Source organism: Lynx rufus, unplaced genomic scaffold, assembly GCF_022079265.1.
Source record: "Lynx rufus isolate CCGP_SWC_20201006 ecotype Redwood Valley unplaced genomic scaffold, mLynRuf1.p SCAF_4, whole genome shotgun sequence".
Classification (NCBI taxonomy): Eukaryota; Metazoa; Chordata; class Mammalia; order Carnivora; family Felidae; genus Lynx; species Lynx rufus.
Window position 1 is genome coordinate 2,064,903 of NW_025814856.1, and position 16,253 is coordinate 2,081,155.

The 16,253-nt window shown below is 59.8% G+C and overlaps 1 protein-coding gene across 1 annotated transcript; it reads left to right on the top strand.

Annotated features, from left to right (window-relative positions):
- Positions 1-540: 540 nt before the first annotated feature.
- ANKRD24 (ankyrin repeat domain 24) lies at positions 541-16,223 on the top strand. The gene is made up of 21 exons (XM_047097672.1): positions 541-579; positions 1,365-1,502; positions 1,608-1,738; positions 1,815-1,903; positions 2,861-2,925; positions 3,447-3,504; positions 4,971-5,107; positions 5,295-5,401; positions 5,583-5,770; positions 6,250-6,278; positions 6,900-6,980; positions 7,106-7,213; positions 8,165-8,209; positions 8,304-8,402; positions 9,330-9,402; positions 9,592-9,710; positions 9,897-11,450; positions 13,905-14,072; positions 15,420-15,545; positions 15,695-15,760; positions 15,896-16,223. Exons 1-21 carry the CDS (start codon positions 541-543, stop codon positions 15,971-15,973), a joined length of 3,498 nt encoding a protein of 1,165 aa, XP_046953628.1. The 3' UTR covers positions 15,974-16,223.
- Positions 16,224-16,253: the final 30 nt, after the last annotated feature.

The following is a 16,253-nucleotide window of genomic DNA, read 5'->3' on the forward strand; positions in this document are numbered from 1 at the left end:
CTCCGGACCCTCACCCCCTCCAGCCCCGCCCCCAGGCCCCCTCCAGCCCCGCCCTCCGTGCCCTTCCAGCCCCACCCCCCGGGCCCCTTCAGCCCCTCCCTCCGGAGGCCTCTACCCCTCCCTCCGGGTCCTTCCAGCCCTTCCCTCCCGGTTCCTCCAGCCTCTCCCCAGCACGACCCCTACCGTTGGGGGCGGGGGTCTCCGGGAGGGGGCGCGGCGCGCGGGCACTCCGGACCCTCACCCCCCCAAGCCCCGCCCAGACCCCCTCCATCCCTTCCCTCCGGCCCCTCCCCTCCGACCCCCCTCCAGCCCCTCCCCCAGTCACCTCTGGCCCCTCCCTCCGCCCGACCCCCACGACGCCCCCTACCCCGCCCCGGCCCCCTCCAGCCCTTCCCTCCGACCTCCTGTCCCTCTCTCCGGCCCCCTCCAGCCCCTCCCGCGGGCGTTCCTGCCCCTCCCTCCGGGCCCCCCTCCCAACCCCCCGCTCCGGCCCGGTGGCCTCCCGGAGCACCGAGCCGGGCACCTGGCGCCCTGGCCGCCATGAAGCAGCTGTGCGTGTGCGCCACCGCCTCCTGCGCGGTAGGGCCAGGGGAGGGGGCGCGGGAGCGGGCGGGGCTCGGGCCCTAACTCTCCCCTCCCTGCCCGCCCCTGCCCGCCCCTCCCCACCCCTGGCTGGGCCAGCACCGGACCCCCGCCCCCAGACCCGGGAAGGACCGGCAGTGAGGGGGGTGCGGGAGGAGGGGGGCAGAGGTCGAGGGATGGATATTTGGGGAGACATGGGGATGTTTGGGGAGGCAGCTTTGAGAACAGAAGGGGACACGGGAAAATGGAGAGGGCATTTGGAGGGACGGTTTCGGGGACCCGTTTTGGGTGAGTTCATTTGAGGGGATAATTTGGACTATGTTTTAAGGAACCATTTTCGGGAAAATATAGTGACATTTGGAATATAATTTCAGAGAACATTCAAGGGATATTTTTGGAAGGACATTTTTAGGCCAGATGTTGGGGTCATTTGGGGGGATGATTTTGGAGACACTTCGGAAATTTGGGGAAGACGTTTTGGAATGTATTTCACGCTACGGTTGTTTAGAGCACGGATCTTGGGACATTTAGGGGACGATTGTGGCATTTCAGGGACAGTTTAAGAAGGATAGATGACAGATGGTTCTGGAAGACATTTAAAGGGACCCTTTTAGGGGTTCCCATGGGAAGATTTTGGAGGTGGGGGTGATGTTTGGAAAGGTGGCTTTCACTAAAGGGCTGGCTGGGGACAATTTCTGGAAAGATGCGGGGGGGGGAATTTAATGGGACAATGATGGTAATGGCTGTCGTATGGACCTGGGAGCCGCCGCTGGGGGATGTAGGCTTGGGGGACGCTGTCTCAGACCCCCGCCCAGGACTACCTCCCCCTGCAGCTGCGGCTCAGCCCCGCTGACCTTGGCTCCTGCCCGCCCTGTGGCCCCTGCCCCATCCCGAAGCCGGCCGCCAGAGGCAGGCGCCAGGCAAGTGCCCGAGGGCAGGCAGTGAAGCCTGGAGCCCCGGCCAGGGGGGAGCAGGGAGGCGGCCGCGATCGCCTGGCCCCACTCTCCTCTGGGTGTGCCCTGTAGAGCCAGGAGTGGGGCAAAAGTGACGAGCGGCTGCTACAGGCGGTGGAGAACGACGACGCTGCTCGGGTGGCCGCTCTCATCACCCGCAAGGGGCTGGTGCCCACGAAGCTGGACCCCGAGGGCAAGTCCGCGTGAGTGCCCACACCCCGGGGGTGGAGGGGTGGGGGGCGGCCACCCTGCAGCTGATCCCTGGCCCCCCACCTCCAGATTCCACCTGGCTGCCATGCGGGGAGCAGCCGGCTGCCTAGAGGTGATGCTGGCGCAGGGCTCCAACGTCATGAGCACCGATGGGGCAGGTACTGCCTGCTGGGCCCCGGGGGAGGGATGCGGCGCTCAGACCGGGGGCTCAGCCCGCAGGTCCACTCAGGCCCCGCTCCCTGGCTTCAGCGGCCTGCTGAAAAAGCGGGGGTTCCGTTCAGCGCCCCCCACCCCGGGAGGCACAGGGACTTGTCAGGCTGCAGAGTGAACAAGAAAAAAGACTATGTAGCTGGCACCAGTCAAGGTGAGTCGACAGCTCGTGGGCGGGAAGTGGCCAGGACTCAGATGGTGGTTAAGGCAGAGGAATTAGCCGGAACAGAGGATTCCCTGAGCTTGACAAGTACCTGGGCACGGGAGAATAACAAGTAGAATTTGGGGGGAAGGGGGAGGTAGTATCTGACGTACGGGGGAGTAGCTGGGGTTTAGGGGTAGCTGGGAGGAGCTAGAGCCAAAGGAGAGTCTGGGTGTATGACTTAACGAGGGCTCTGAGGGAATGTCTGATACAGAAGGCGTGGCCAAAGGGAGTGGCTGCGGCTCTGGAAGTAACTAGGGGGGGGAGCATAGCCCTGGCTGAAACTTCGGGACATCGTAGGAGGCACAGGCCGCCCGTGGGATAGCAAGGGTTTGTGGATTAGCGGGAGCATACGCAACAGCGGGGATTCCGAGGGACAGGGCTGGAGCTGCATGTTGTCGAGCACGGAGGGTGGCTGGGGACATGGGGAGGAGTGGCTGGGGACATGGACCGTGGCTGGGGCCATAGGGCCTGAGAAGTGGGAGGGTGTGGAGTATAGTCGAGATGAGAATGTCTGGGACGCAGACTGGCTGGCCCCTGGAGAGTCTCCAGCTACGGGGAGTAGCACGGTTTGGAGAAGTACCTGGGGTTTGGGGCGTTCACGGGACACAGAAACTCCTCGCAGATAGTTGACACAGATTTGGGGAGCATTCAGAAGCTCCTTGAGTATGTGGAACCCTAGCGAACCCTCCCTGCCTTTCAGGTTACAATGCCCTCCACCTGGCGGCCAAGTATGGGCACCCACAGTGCTTGGAGCAGCTGCTACAGGTCATTTACCCCCTCGTGTCAGATACTCCCCTAACGGAGATACTCCCTTCCCCTGGCTACCCCTGACTTCTAGCAATTCCCTGAACCGCGCCCCCCCCCCACCAGCTACTCCCTGAATCCTGGGTGTGTCTTAGCCTCCTTTGCTCCTGAGCCCCAGCTACTCCCTGGACAACCAGATACTCCCTGAGTGTCCAGATACTTCACACACCCGAGATATGCTCCCAACACCAGGTATCTCCTGAGCCCCAGCTTCTCCTCAAACCCTAGGTGGTGGCTACAGCCACTCTCAGAGCTCTCATCAAGCCCCCAGCTGCTCCTGAACTCCCAATGAGTCCCTCTGTCACCAAATTTCATGAAAAAGCAAAGAGAGTCACTTGGGAGTCCATAAGGAGGTGGGGTCCGCGGAGCGGGCACGGGGGAGGGAAGAGATAGGTAGGGAGCCTGAAATACAGCAGAGCCCAAGAAGGGGCAGGTCCCAGTTCCTGGAGAGCCTCCAACGACCCACACCCCTCCCTCCCCAGGCGTCCTGCGTGGTGGATATCGTGGACAGCAGTGGATGGACAGCCCTGCATCATGCAGGTGGGTGCAGCCCAGCTTTGCCCTGCCCACCATGACCCAGAGGGTGCTGGGCTTGGGATTATTCTACTCCGGGTCCTGGGAGACTGGCCGTGAGCGTTCTGCCTCCTTCCTCCTTTTTCCTCACCGAGTCCCTGCTGTGCGCGAGTCCCCGGGCTCAGCATTAATCCTCAGGAACACTTTGAGCCCCAGTCACCCCATCGGACAGGCAAGGTGGTCGAGGCTCAGCCACGAGAAAGCGGGGAAGACTCGGGCTGTCTGACCCCCAAGCTCCAGGCCTGGGCGAGAACGATGGTGGTGGTAAGGACAGTGACCAGAATGTACTTTCCTAGGGAGTCTCAGGAAGGGCAAAGATCCAAGCATCCTTCATAATCATTGAATCCAAACTCCTTCCTGAAGGGAGGCCAAGGGACCCGCCCGCTTGAACCAGAACCCAACCCGGCATCTGTCCACCATGCCCATGAGATCAGGGAATGACTTCCGCTCATGACTCAAGAAATGCCTGACCTTTTGGAGACACAGAATAAACTGGGATTTGCTTTGGGGGTTTTGATCGTGGGTTGAAACTTACCGGCAGTTGGCGTGTGCTGCCACCTAGTGGTCACACTGTGGAAGCTCAGCCGGTTATTTCATTCAATAAATATTTAAGTTCCTGCGATGTGTCAGGCTCTGTTCTAAGCACTGGGATTGCAGCAGAAAACCAAATGCCGTACCCCCTCGAGCACACAGCAGATAATCAGATAGGTCTTCTTGACATTTCTTTCTTTCTTTCTTTCTTTTTTGAGAGAGAGAAGGTGGGGGAAGGACAGAGAGAGAGAGAGGGAGAGAGAGAATCCCAAGCAGGCTCTCAGCTGTCAGCACAGAGCCCCACGCGGGGCTCGAACTCATGAACTGTGAGATCATGACCCGAGCCTTGACCGACTGAGCCCCCCAGGCGCCCCTCTTGTTGACATTTCTAGTGATGGCATGAAACCCTTCCTCCTTTGCGGCTCTGGACGCACAGTCTCCCCCTTCCTTGACCTTACAAGGCTGTTTCTCGCTTCACGGCCCCTAAGAAACCTCTACCCTCTTCCTTTTCACCTTCGAGACTCAGAACTCAGGTCAAACCCCATGAAGCCTGCCCAGGCCCAGCTGACGTCTGATCCCTCCAGTGAACATTACCAGTCTCTGTATGAGGCTTGGCCCATGGTAGGCACATACTGCTGGCTAAAGCGAAGAGAGGAAATGCGTAAAAATTAGCCCCAACTTCCACCTTGAAAGAGAGCCATGGTGGGATGTGGCAGGAACTTGGGACAGGGAATTAGCAGACCTGATCCTAGCTCTGTCTCTTACCCTACTGGCTGACCGTGCACCTGGGTGGGCCTCAGTTTCCTCATCTGTAAAATAGGGAGGCGTACCTTTGCTATTGCCCTCCCAGGGAAGGTAGGAACTTCTGTCACAAAATAAGGGATAAGAATCACACCAGGCAGAAGGCCCGCCCACCCCCCCCAAAAAATGTCTAAACCTTGCCCTACCTACCCTCCCTCTTTTCCCAGCGGCTGGCGGTTGCATTTCCTGCTCAGAAATCCTTTGCTCTTTCAACGCACATCTGAGTCCCCGAGATCGGGTGAGCCTCCGGGAACTTTTTGGGAACTGTACTTGAGGTACGCTGTCACCAAGTGGCAGCATCCCAGGCGCCCGTTACAAAGCGTCAAAGGGTCTGGAGTGAAGTTCAGGGGCAGTCGTATGGGCTTCCCTACCTCCCAAGGTCGGCCTCTCACATTTTGTCTCGTCCTTCCCCTGATTCCCACCAGTCAGGTACGACGCCCCTTATCATAGCCGCTCAGATGTGTCACGCAGATCTGTGCCGCCTCCTCCTGCAGCAGGGGGCTGCCGCAAATGACCAGGATCTGCAGGGCAGGTGAGTATCTCCCATCCCGGTTGGTCCCTTGTGTATGCCGTGTGACCTTGGGCAAGTCTCTTAGCCTCTGTGGGTGGGGGATCTGGGTGCCTCTTCCCCTCCCCCACGCAGCCTGGGTATGGAGGAGGGCCTGGGGGTTTGAGAATGCCCTCGCTTCCTCAGCAGCCCCCTCTCCTGGTAGGACAGCCCTGATGCTGGCCTGTGAGGGGGCCAGCCCCGAAACAGTGGAGGTGCTGCTTCAGGGCGGGGCCCAGCCGGGCATCACCGACGCCCTGGGCCAGGACGCTGCCCACTACGGCGCCCTGGCGGGAGACAAACTCATCCTGCACCTCCTGCAGGAGACAGCTCAGCGCCCCCCACCACCCAGTGGTATGCACCCCCGCCCGCCCCCCCCCCCAGGCCCCGGCCAAAGCGAATCTCCTTCCCCTTGCCCGCTGGAGACAGTTTCAAGGTATCCCTCTTTACTGCATCATAGAAGCGTGCCTCCGCCGATGCTGCTCAGAACAGTTTCGAGGGTCCCCGGAGCTTTTAGAATAATCTGGGGGGTCCACTCTGCTTTCCTGGGTCATCCTCATGCTCGGATATTTGCCTTTCCTAAGAATTGGCACCCCGTACCTGCCCCATCCTGGAGGTGCCCCTGTCCTCCCCTTTTGAGAGCTTCAAGGTCCCTCCTATCAGCAGCTGCAGACGTAGTCGAGTCCTACCTGAAAAGTCCTGACCCTTGGGGAATTGGGAGCCCACCCCTGCCGTAAGTCCCTTGGGCTCACTAGTGCCCTTCCTAGGGCTGGGAATAGAGTCCCTAAAACAGAGTGCCTGACCCTGCTTCCCTCTCTTCCCTGCCCTCCTAGAGGACGACTCGGGCGAGGCATCGTCTCAGGTACGGATCCCTGAGCAGTGAATGAGTCGTCCCCCTGCCCACGCTACCTTCCCCCTTGTTGTCCCAAGCTTTCTGGGGAGAGAAGAGGTGGACTTCTGTCCCAGGGTTGTGACCTAGGAAGACCTGTTTGGGATGAATGCTTCCTTCAGGGTATGCTGTTACCAAGTGATAGCAGCATCTACAGCATAACTCTCAGAAGTGGGTGAGAACACTGGGGGGGGGGGACGGGGCCAAATCATGGGGCTGGGGCGGCGTGGTAGAGGGAACCGAGTTTGGTGAAGTCGGGGAAGGAGGCAAGTCCGGCCTCTTTCTCTCTCCCAGCCGTATATCATCTCAGCTCCGCGGGGAAAGGGAACTTGCAGACAATGTGGTCTGGTACCAAGTACCGAGGCACAAAGAGACGCTGAGAGTAAAGCATAAGATCTGGAACTCTCTGGAGATGTGGCCCCTTGTATGCTGGGATAAGTGAGGACCGGGGAGAGGCAGGGTCTAGCTCCGGCTCACACGGGAAGCGAGGGCAAGGGCTGAGGTCGATGGCGGATAGCGGGGCCCTGCTGGCCTGGTGTCTTCGGGTCAGAGGCTGGCAGGTTCCCCACGGGCTTCCTCCACCCCTCCCCCCAGAACTCTGTGTGCAGCCACGAAAAGCGAGGGGCCCCCAAGAAGCGGAAAGCGCCTCAGCCCCCTGCCAGCATCCCCATGCCGGTGAGAGATGCCCTGGCTATGGGGGCGGAACAGGGGCGGGGGGGACAAGGTCTGGCTCAGATATGGGAGGGGACAGCCCTTGGGCCTCATGTGAAGGTGGCGGGTCCCCGGGTTGGGGGGAACAGGATGATCGCGATGCCTACGAGGAGATCGTGCGGCTGCGCCAGGAGAGGGGCCGCCTGCTGCAGAAGATCCGGGGCCTGGAACAGCACCAGGAACGGAGGAAACAGGAGGTGAGGGGCCCCAGAGACACAGGCCTGGGGCTCAGCCTGGGGTGGAGTGCAGTTTTGTGGGGAAGACTCCCCCTCTCTCTCCTAGCTCCCTCCCCCCTCACTCACTCTGCTCCAGCCACACGGGCCTCCTTGTGGCTCCTCCAACACGCCAGGCCTGCTCTTGCCCCAGGACCTTTGCACGTGCTGAGCCCTCTGCTTGGAACACGCTTCCTCCAGATGTTCCTGTGGCTTCCTTCCTCTTTTCCTTTGGGTCTTTGCTCAGAAACCCCTTGCCAAAGACGCCTTCCCTGTCCACCTCATATAAAATTGTGACGCCCCGGACTCACTTCCCAGTTCCCTTCGTTTTTTCTTTCTTTCTTTTTTAATGTTTATTTATTTATTTTGAAAAAGAGAGTGAGAGCGGGCGTGTGTGAGTGAGGGAGGAGGGGAGAGAGAGAGAGAGGGAGAGAGAATCCCAAGCAGGCTCCTCACTGTCAGTACAGAGCCCGATGTGGGGCTCGATCCCACAAACCACGAGATCATGACCTGAGCCGAAACCAAGAGTTGGACGCTCAAATGACTGAGCCCCCCCAGGCGCCCTGAGTTTCCTTTATTTCTATTCAAAGTGCTTACTGCTATTGGACATGACGTACATTTTATTCATGGTCACCCATTTGACTATAAGCCTGTGAGCAGAGCCATGGTTGACCGGGATGGGCTCACAGAAGATGTTTGATGAATATTTATTGGATGAGCGAATATTTGAGTGAGGCAGTGAATGAGTGAGCGGCCCCAAACGGGGTCTGACACTGAATAAATACTTCGTGATGAGTCAGGGGGCAGAGCGGTGCCGGGTGCGCAGGAGGTGACCCAACGGACGTCCGCGGTCGGGATGGAGGGCTACTAAGCAGAGGCGGGGAGGGGAGGTCCTTCTACCCGGATTCGAGCCCCGTCCCCTCTTCTTCCCGTCAGCTGCCGGAGACAGAGGCCAGCTCCCTACACAGCCTGGAGAGACAGGTAGGTGGGAGCCGTGGGGAGAGCCAGCCCCGCCAGCCGCCCCCCGGCGTCTCCTCCTGGAGGCTGGCCGAGCCCCCCACTGCCCTCCTTCCAGGTACAAGAGCTGCAGCAGCTGCTGGCGGAGAAGCAGGAAGAGAAGGAGAGCCTGGGACGCGAGGTGGAGAGTTTGCAGAGCAGGCTGTCCCTGCTGGAGGTGGGCGGGGCCTCGCCCCTGCCGGAGGTGGGCGGGGCCTCTCCAGCTGCGGCTACAGGACAACCACACCAATACATATACACGCGCACAGCCACACTCCCAACAATCAAACGCGGCGCAAACGTGCCATCACAGGCAACACGCCCACAGACACACGTCCGGACACAAAACGGACACGTCCCAAAACGCGTAGCCTGTAGGCACAGAGGTGAACGACCACGGTCATCCGCACGTGGCCCTGCCCGTAAAGCTGGCCACCACAGCAAAACGTCTGTGAATGCATAATCACACACGCACCCTGTATACCCTCAACGTGTGCCCAACAGGCGCTTCTCATCCAATGACACGCGGACGACAGGGCCACAGATCCGTGTACACACACGTGTATTCTCCAAAATACGTCCATTCGCAAACATAGGTACGTACACAAGCATGCCCGCGCACACGGACACGCACACGTTGAAACATTCACGGACACACCAGACTAAAACACAAGCACAAAATCACACGTATCCCAGGAGCTCACACGGGAGAAGCGGGGGGGGGGGGGGGCACGCCACTCGCACGTGCTCACCACAGACCCACAAACCCTGAGCCACCTGATCCGGGACTCGCGCGCAGACACGTGACCCCAGCGTGGACTCGCAGACCCTGTGAGGACACAGCCCACACACCCAGGCCGCACATACGACTCCAGTCAGTGGGCTGTGGTCGCGTGTTTGGGCAGCGGCGGGGCTGATTGCCGCTCCTCCCCGGGGGCCCAGCGTAGCCCCACGACACACAGTAGGCACTGAGTAAACTCCGTGGGCCAAACAGATCCCGTCTGATGCCCCAGGGGAGTGTGGGAGATGTGGACACCCCTGTCCGCTCTGAATTTGGGGAGGGGAGGGGGACAGGACCCGAGCTGGACCCCGTCCCTCCCCCCAGAATGAGCGGGAGAACACGAGCTATGACGTGGCCACCCTGCAGGATGAGGAAGGTGAACTGTCTGACTTTCCAGGTGAGCCCCACCCCGTCCTCCCTCCCTGCCCACCTTGTCCCTGGGGTCCCCGGGAAACGGGGCCTTGACCCACAGGCATGGAGAGAGTTTGAAGCTGGGAGGGAGGTCGGCCCTCCTCCACCGCTCCAGACCCCCAGCTCCCGTCCCTGTGGCCCAGGACCCTTGGGGCTGACTCTGTGCGCCCACCAGGGGCCGAGGCTCTGCTCTCCAAACGGCTAAGCCCCTCGGCCCAGGAGCTCTTGGCCTCACTGCGGGAGCAAGTGGCTGCACTCACCAGACAAAACCAGGAGCTGATGGAGAAGGTCCAGGTGGGGAAACTGCGGCACCGGAGGGTGGGGTGGGGACAGATCTGAGGACCCCAGGGATTGTCCCCAGGGGGAGGCGGGGGTCAGCGTGGGCATGTGGCTGAGTCTGTGGGCAGGGAAGGTGGCGGCAAGGCCACTTGTGCCCCCGTGGCCCCAGGCTCCCACCGGCCCCCTGCTACCACCTCCCAGATCCTGGAGAGCTTTGAGAAGGATGAGATGGAGGTAAACGGGTCAGCCGAGGTCATCCCCCTGGCCCTCTATGACTCTCTCCGGGCTGAGTTTGACCAGCTCCGCAGGCGGCACGCCGACGCCCTGCGGGCACTGGAGCGACAGGAAGCACAGCGCGGCCCTGGAGAAGAGGAGGCGGCCCCTGGGGAGGGCAAGGGCACGGGAGTCAAGACCACCAGGGACGGGCCGATGGAAATGGAGCTTAATGGCACCACGGCTCCGGGAACCAAAGTTGACGGAGCCGAGGCCACAGACGACGGGGCCGCAGGAGATGAAACCGTGGAAGCGGCATCCATGGGGGCCGAGGCCACGGAAACAAAACCCACAGGCGCCGAGGCCACGGAACCAAAACCCACAGACGCCGAGGCCACGGAAACGAAACCCACAGGCGCCGAGGCCACGGAAACAAGATCCACGGGGGGCGAGGCCACGGAAACAAGATCCACGGGGGGCGAGGCTGCAGAAACAGAGGCTCCAGAAGAGGGAGGAAACCCCGAAGCCGAGGCCACAAAGCCAAAAGCCGAGGAAGCAGAGATGAAGGCCAACGGAGTGGGTGAGGTGGCGGCGGAGCTTCCGGGCACAGAGACCACCCACGTGGAGGCCACAGCCCCAAGGGGCCCCCTGGGCGCCGTCCTGCACCCTGGTGCTGCCGAGGCCTCAGAACAGCTGCAAGCGGAGCTGGAGACCAGGATCCGTGGCTTGGAGGAGGCACTCCGGCAACGGGAGCGGGAGGCGGCCGCCGAGCTGGAGGCGGCCCACGGCAAGCGCCAGGCGGCCGAGGCCGAGGCTGGCCGGCTCCGGGAGCGGATGCGCGAGGCTGAGGGTGGCGGAGCCTCGGGGGGCGGCGGCGGCGGCGGGGACGCGGTGCAGCTGCGAGCCGCCCTGGAGCAGGCCCGCGAGGACCTCCGAGTCCGGGACTCCCGGCTCCGGGAGCTGGAGGCGACCTCGGCCCGGCTGGACGAGGCCCGCGCTGGCCGCCTGCTGGCCGAGGAGGAGGCCCGGGGCCTGCGGGCAGAGCTGGCCCGGCGGGAGGAGGCGCGGCTGGAGCAGAGCCGGGAGCTGCAGGTGCTCCGCGAGCAGCTGGCCACCGCCACGGCCGCCGGGGAACAGCAGCGGGCGGTGGCTGCCGAGCTGGGCCGCGCGCGGGATGCGGCCGAGGCCCGGGCGGCCGAGCTGGCGGCGGCCTGCGAGGAGGCCCGGCGGGGCCTGGCGGAGCTGCGGGAGGCCTCCGAGGCCCTGCGTCAGTCGGCCGTGCCGGCCTCCGAGCACCACCGGCTGCAGGAGGAGGCCCTGGAGCTGCGGGGCCGGGCGGCCGGCCTGGAGCAGGAGGTGGTGGCCACCGGCAAGGAGGCCGCCCGGCTGCGCGCCGAGCTGGAGCGGGAGCGCGCGGGGAGCGTGGCCCGCCTGGAGCACGAGCGCGTGGTGGGCGCCTTGCAGGCCGACGTGGCCCGGCTGGAGGGGCAGCTGGAGGAGCTGGCACGACGGCACGAGAAAACCAGCGCTGAGGTGTTCCAGGTGAGCGCGGCCGCCGCACCCCCACCCCCCTGGCCTTGGCAGTCTGACCTGCAGCCGCGGGGCGTGGCCACCCCATTGGTTTCAATCCTATAGACCCTTGACCCCCTCGGCGGCGTTTCCAGGTGGACGGCCGGCCCTGCAGCCGTTCAGATCTCTTGGGTGGTTCCGTTTGTGTGTCTTTTTAAAAACCTTTGGGCCATTTTGACCCCATCATTTTTCTTTTCTTTTTTTTTGATTTCCTTTTCTTTTTAAAATTAAAAAAAAAATGTTTACTTACGTTTGAGAGAGAGACAGAGTGCAAGCAGGGGAGGGGCAGAGAGAGAGGGGGACAGAGGATCTGAAGCAGGCTCTGTGCCGACAGCAAACAGCTCAATGCAGGACTCGATCCCACAAACTAAGAGATCATGACCTGAGCCAAAGTCGGGAGCTTCACCGGCTGAGCCGCCAGCCCCATCATTTTTCGAAAGGTTAGGGCTCGCTGTGGTTTGTGTATGAAACCTCCGTGCACCCAAAGTCACAGTGTCTCTCAGAAACGTTATTGCTTTAATTCCAGTCACATTTACCCTTCATCTTTGAATGGTGTGTATGGTGTGAGGCAGGGATTGGGGCCCACTCGTTGTTTTGTAACCACTGACGGTTTTACCTGACATCCATCTTTCCCGCTGGTTCAGAACATCCTGTGGTTCCCGGCGGGCTGTTTAGAGCTTGTCGTTTTATGATCGTTCTCAATGCTTAAGCCCGAAAGTAGGAGGATGTTACACCCAGAGGCTTTTTTTCCACTTCATTTATTTATTTTGCGAGAGGCAAAGAGAGAGTGACTGGGAGAGGGGCAGAGAGAGGGAAAGCAGGAATCCCAAGCTGTCAGCACAAAGCCCAAGGTGGGGTTCAAACTCACAAACCACGAGATCATGACGAGCCAAGATCAAGAATCAGAAGCTTAACTGATTGAGCCACCCAGGCGCCCCTGCCCAGAGATCTTTTTCATCTAATATTTTGAGCCCAGTAGATTTTGGTGCTGAGTTATTGTTGCTTTTCTTAAGGCCAGGGAATATTTTTTGTCCCTGGTGGTGGACATTTGATTCCATCTCTTCTTTTAAAAAAGCAAAAACAGGGGTGCCTGGGTGGCGCAGTCGGTTAAGCGTCCCGCTTCAGCCAGGTCACGATCTCGCGGTCCGGGAGTTCGAGCCCCGCGTCAGGCTCTGGGCTGATGGCTCGGAGCCTGGAGCCTGTTTCCGATTCTGTGTCTCCCTCTCTCTCTGCCCCTCCCCCGTTCATGCTCTGTCTCTCTCTGTCCCAAAAATAAATAAATGTTGAAAAAAAATTTAAAAAAAAAAAGCAAAAACAAAAAAACTGGTAGGTGTTATAACAAAACATGTGAATAAGCCCACATTCGCTGGTTGTTGTCAGGAGAGCATTTTCCTCTCCATGCCCCTGCTCACTTATCCCTACAACAGAGATCATAATACTTTTGAGTCCTCACGTGAAAACGAAATAGTTTAATCTATATATGATGGTATAAGAGATCCATAGTGGCAGCCATAAGTATTATTTTTCCAAGAAAAAGATTTAAAAAATGTTTTAATGTTTATTTTTGAGAGAGAGAGAGAGAGAATGTGAGGAGGGGAGAGGCAGAGAGAGAGGGAGACACAGAATCTGAAGCAGGTCCCAGGCCCTGAGCTGTCAGCACAGAGCCCGACGCGGGGCTCGAACTCACGAACCGTGGGATCATGACCTGAACCGAAGTCGGTCACTTAACCGACTGAGCCACCCAGACACCTCTGATTTTTCTTTTTTAATTGTTAAAGTGTAGCCAGTCTGTACTGAGTAGAACCTCTACCTATTATCCTTGTCCCCCTGGAGCCAATATTTCTATAAAGGCCAAAGTTCTCCCAGCCTCCAGCCCACGACCAGTTTTTGTGAAGCTGACATTGCTCCGATCTTGGTATTTTTGCGAAAATGCAGTCATCGTTTGGATGTTGGTTTGCTTTTCGTCCAAAGTCTTCTGGTTTTCTTTCCTGTTGTAAGAAATCTATAAACCTTCACGACACGGAACAAGAAAGGAGCATCAGTAATGACGACAGCACAACAACTCAAATATAGCACTTCCTGTGTGCCAGGTGCTATTCCAAGCAGATCTGTATTTGTTCATTTTATCCCCATTATCACTCTGTGAAGTGGGGGCTGTTATTACCCGTATTTTACATATGAGGAAACTGAGACACAAAGAAGTTAAGTCAGTTGTCTAAGGCCACACAGCTAGCAGGTCAGAAGTCTCTGGCAGAGCCAGAAAGTTCACGGTGCCCAGGAAGAACCCCAAACTCCCCTGAGTCAAAGTCCTCAAGGTCAAAACGGGCTTGACTGTCCTCAGGCCAGAATAGAAGCATCAGAAGACTCTGGGTTCCAGGCGTCTGGGATCCACATGTCCTTGTGGTCACACATGGGCTTGGGCTGCAGGTCCAGAGGGAGGCGTTATTCATGAAGAGTGAACGTCACGCGGCCGAGGCCCAGCTGGCCACGGCAGAGCAGCAGCTGCGGGGGCTTCGCACCGAGGCCGAGCGGGCACGCCAGGCCCAGAGCCGTGCCCAGGAGGCCCTGGATATGGCCAAGGAAAAGGACAAGAAGGTGTGTCCCCTTCTCCTGTGCTCACTTGAGGGGTTCCCACTCAACAGAGGTTGGGGGAAATCCAAGAATGTCCCAGATGAAAGAGTCTTGGGAGATCATCCCATCTTCCAGATGGGAGACTGAGGCACAGAGAAGGGAGGGCACAACTCCAAGACACACGGGCTACTGTTGTAACTATGAATTATAACTACAGTAACATTTATTGAGCACTTACTGCATGCTGGGCCCCCTGCCATGCCTTTGACATGGACTACGCATTTAATCCTCATATCAACTTCCCATAAGATTGGTGCTTTTATTGTCCCCATTTGCGGAAACGAGGCACAGAGAGGTGAGGCCACTTGCCCGAGGCCACACAGCCATGCAGTGGTTCGGGCAGCGTTTGAACCCAGGTTCCCAAGTTCTGGTCTTGGGACCAGATGTTCTGGTCCCGGGACCAGAACAATGATGGCTAACAGCAGCCTATGGCTATTGGGTGGAGCGGTTTTCACACACTATCACTCTTCCTTCCCTTCTAATCCCAAAAGCCAGAAGGCATCCTTATTCCTGTTTTCTAGATGAGCAAGCCGAAGCTCTGAGAGGCAAAGTGAGCGGCTCAAAGTCTCACATCGTGTCACTGGACAGCGGATGTGACTCCCAGAGCCCCAGGTGCATTGGCACCGGGTCACCCAGCCCTAGCTCGCTGTGTGACCTTGAACAAGTCAGTCGACCTCTCTGAGCCCAATGCCGCCTCTTGCAAAATGAAAATAAAATTGTGGTAGAGATTATGGTGGATTTGTTGCAGGGTCTGTCCCTCTCCGCACTGGTGACACTCAGGACGGGTCACCGGGGAGCCGTCCTGGGTGCCGTGGGGGCTAAGCAGCGTCCCTGGCTTCCACCCCCTCCATGCCGGAAGCACCCCTGGTGTGACAACCACAGATGTCCCCAGACATCTCCTGGAGTCCCCTGGGGGCAGAATGGCCCCCTGGTTGAGAACCTCTGATCCATAGTAGAACAGTACAGCCCTGCATTTATTGAGCACCTGTTGTTTGCCAGGCAGAGTTTAGACTTAACCTCTGTTCAGAATCACAGTGACCCTCCAAGGTGAGAATTGTGACTCCCCTTACTTTACAGAGCAGGAAACTGAGGCTCGGAGGGGTTGAGTCATCTTCCCGAGATCTCCTGCAAGAAGGGAATAGGGAGGGGACCCAAACCCGGGGCTGCCTGGCCCAGCGCCCCCCCCCCCCCCCCCCCCCCGCCGCCCAGGCCAGGCTGCTTTTGGCCGCCCTGGAGAGGTCCAAAGCCCCCACCCCCCAAGCCCGCCCAGGCTCAGGGTGCCTTGATGCTCCCCCATGCCCCCCCCCCCAGATTACAGAGCTGTCCAAGGAAGTCTTCAATCTCAAGGAGGCCCTGAAGGACCAGCCGGCCGCCCCAGGCCTCTCGGAGGTGGAGGCCCTCCGTGGCCAGGTTAAGACTCTACAGGAGCAGCTGGAGGTGAGGGCACAGGGCATGGGAGGAACATTATTCAGCATTTTAGCAGCTGTCACCCTGGTGCGGGGGCTCTGGGTCTCCAGGGCGCGGTGGGGCACGTTCTTGGGGAGGGTGGGTCCCGCTTTCTGAGCCCCCCTCCCCCATACCCACAGCAGGCTGCCAGGGACCACAGCGCAGTGGTGGCCTTGTACAGGAGCCACCTCCTGTATGCCATTCAGGTGAGTCCCGCCTCCAGGGGGAGGCTGGTGGGGGGAGAGCTTCCGGGCCTCCGGGGGTGGGGAGGGAGGGAATGGGAAGACGGGGAGTGCCCAGGCTCTCTCTCCGCCCCCTCCCACCCCGCCCCCCACCCCCAGGGTCAGATGGACGAAGATGTGCAACAGATTCTGAGCCAGATCGTACAGATGCAGAGGCTTCAGGCTCAGGGCCACTGAGCATCAGAACGCTGGCCTTCCGCCCGCCAGGCCCCGCGCAGGGGTGTCCGGGCTCCCACACTGGCCCCCCTAACTCGCAGACCAGCCTGGGCCCTCCCGACCGCCCCTGGCTGTGTCCACTGCCCCACTGGCCCCCCTGCACACGCTGGCCAGTGTCAAGGCCAGCCCTGACCGTCCCCCGCCCCCACTGGAGAATCTGTGGTCCCCTCTCCTGCGTCCTATCTGTCCTGTCCCGTAGCCAGGCAGCACCCCGGACCCCAGAAATAAAAGCTCTTGGAGC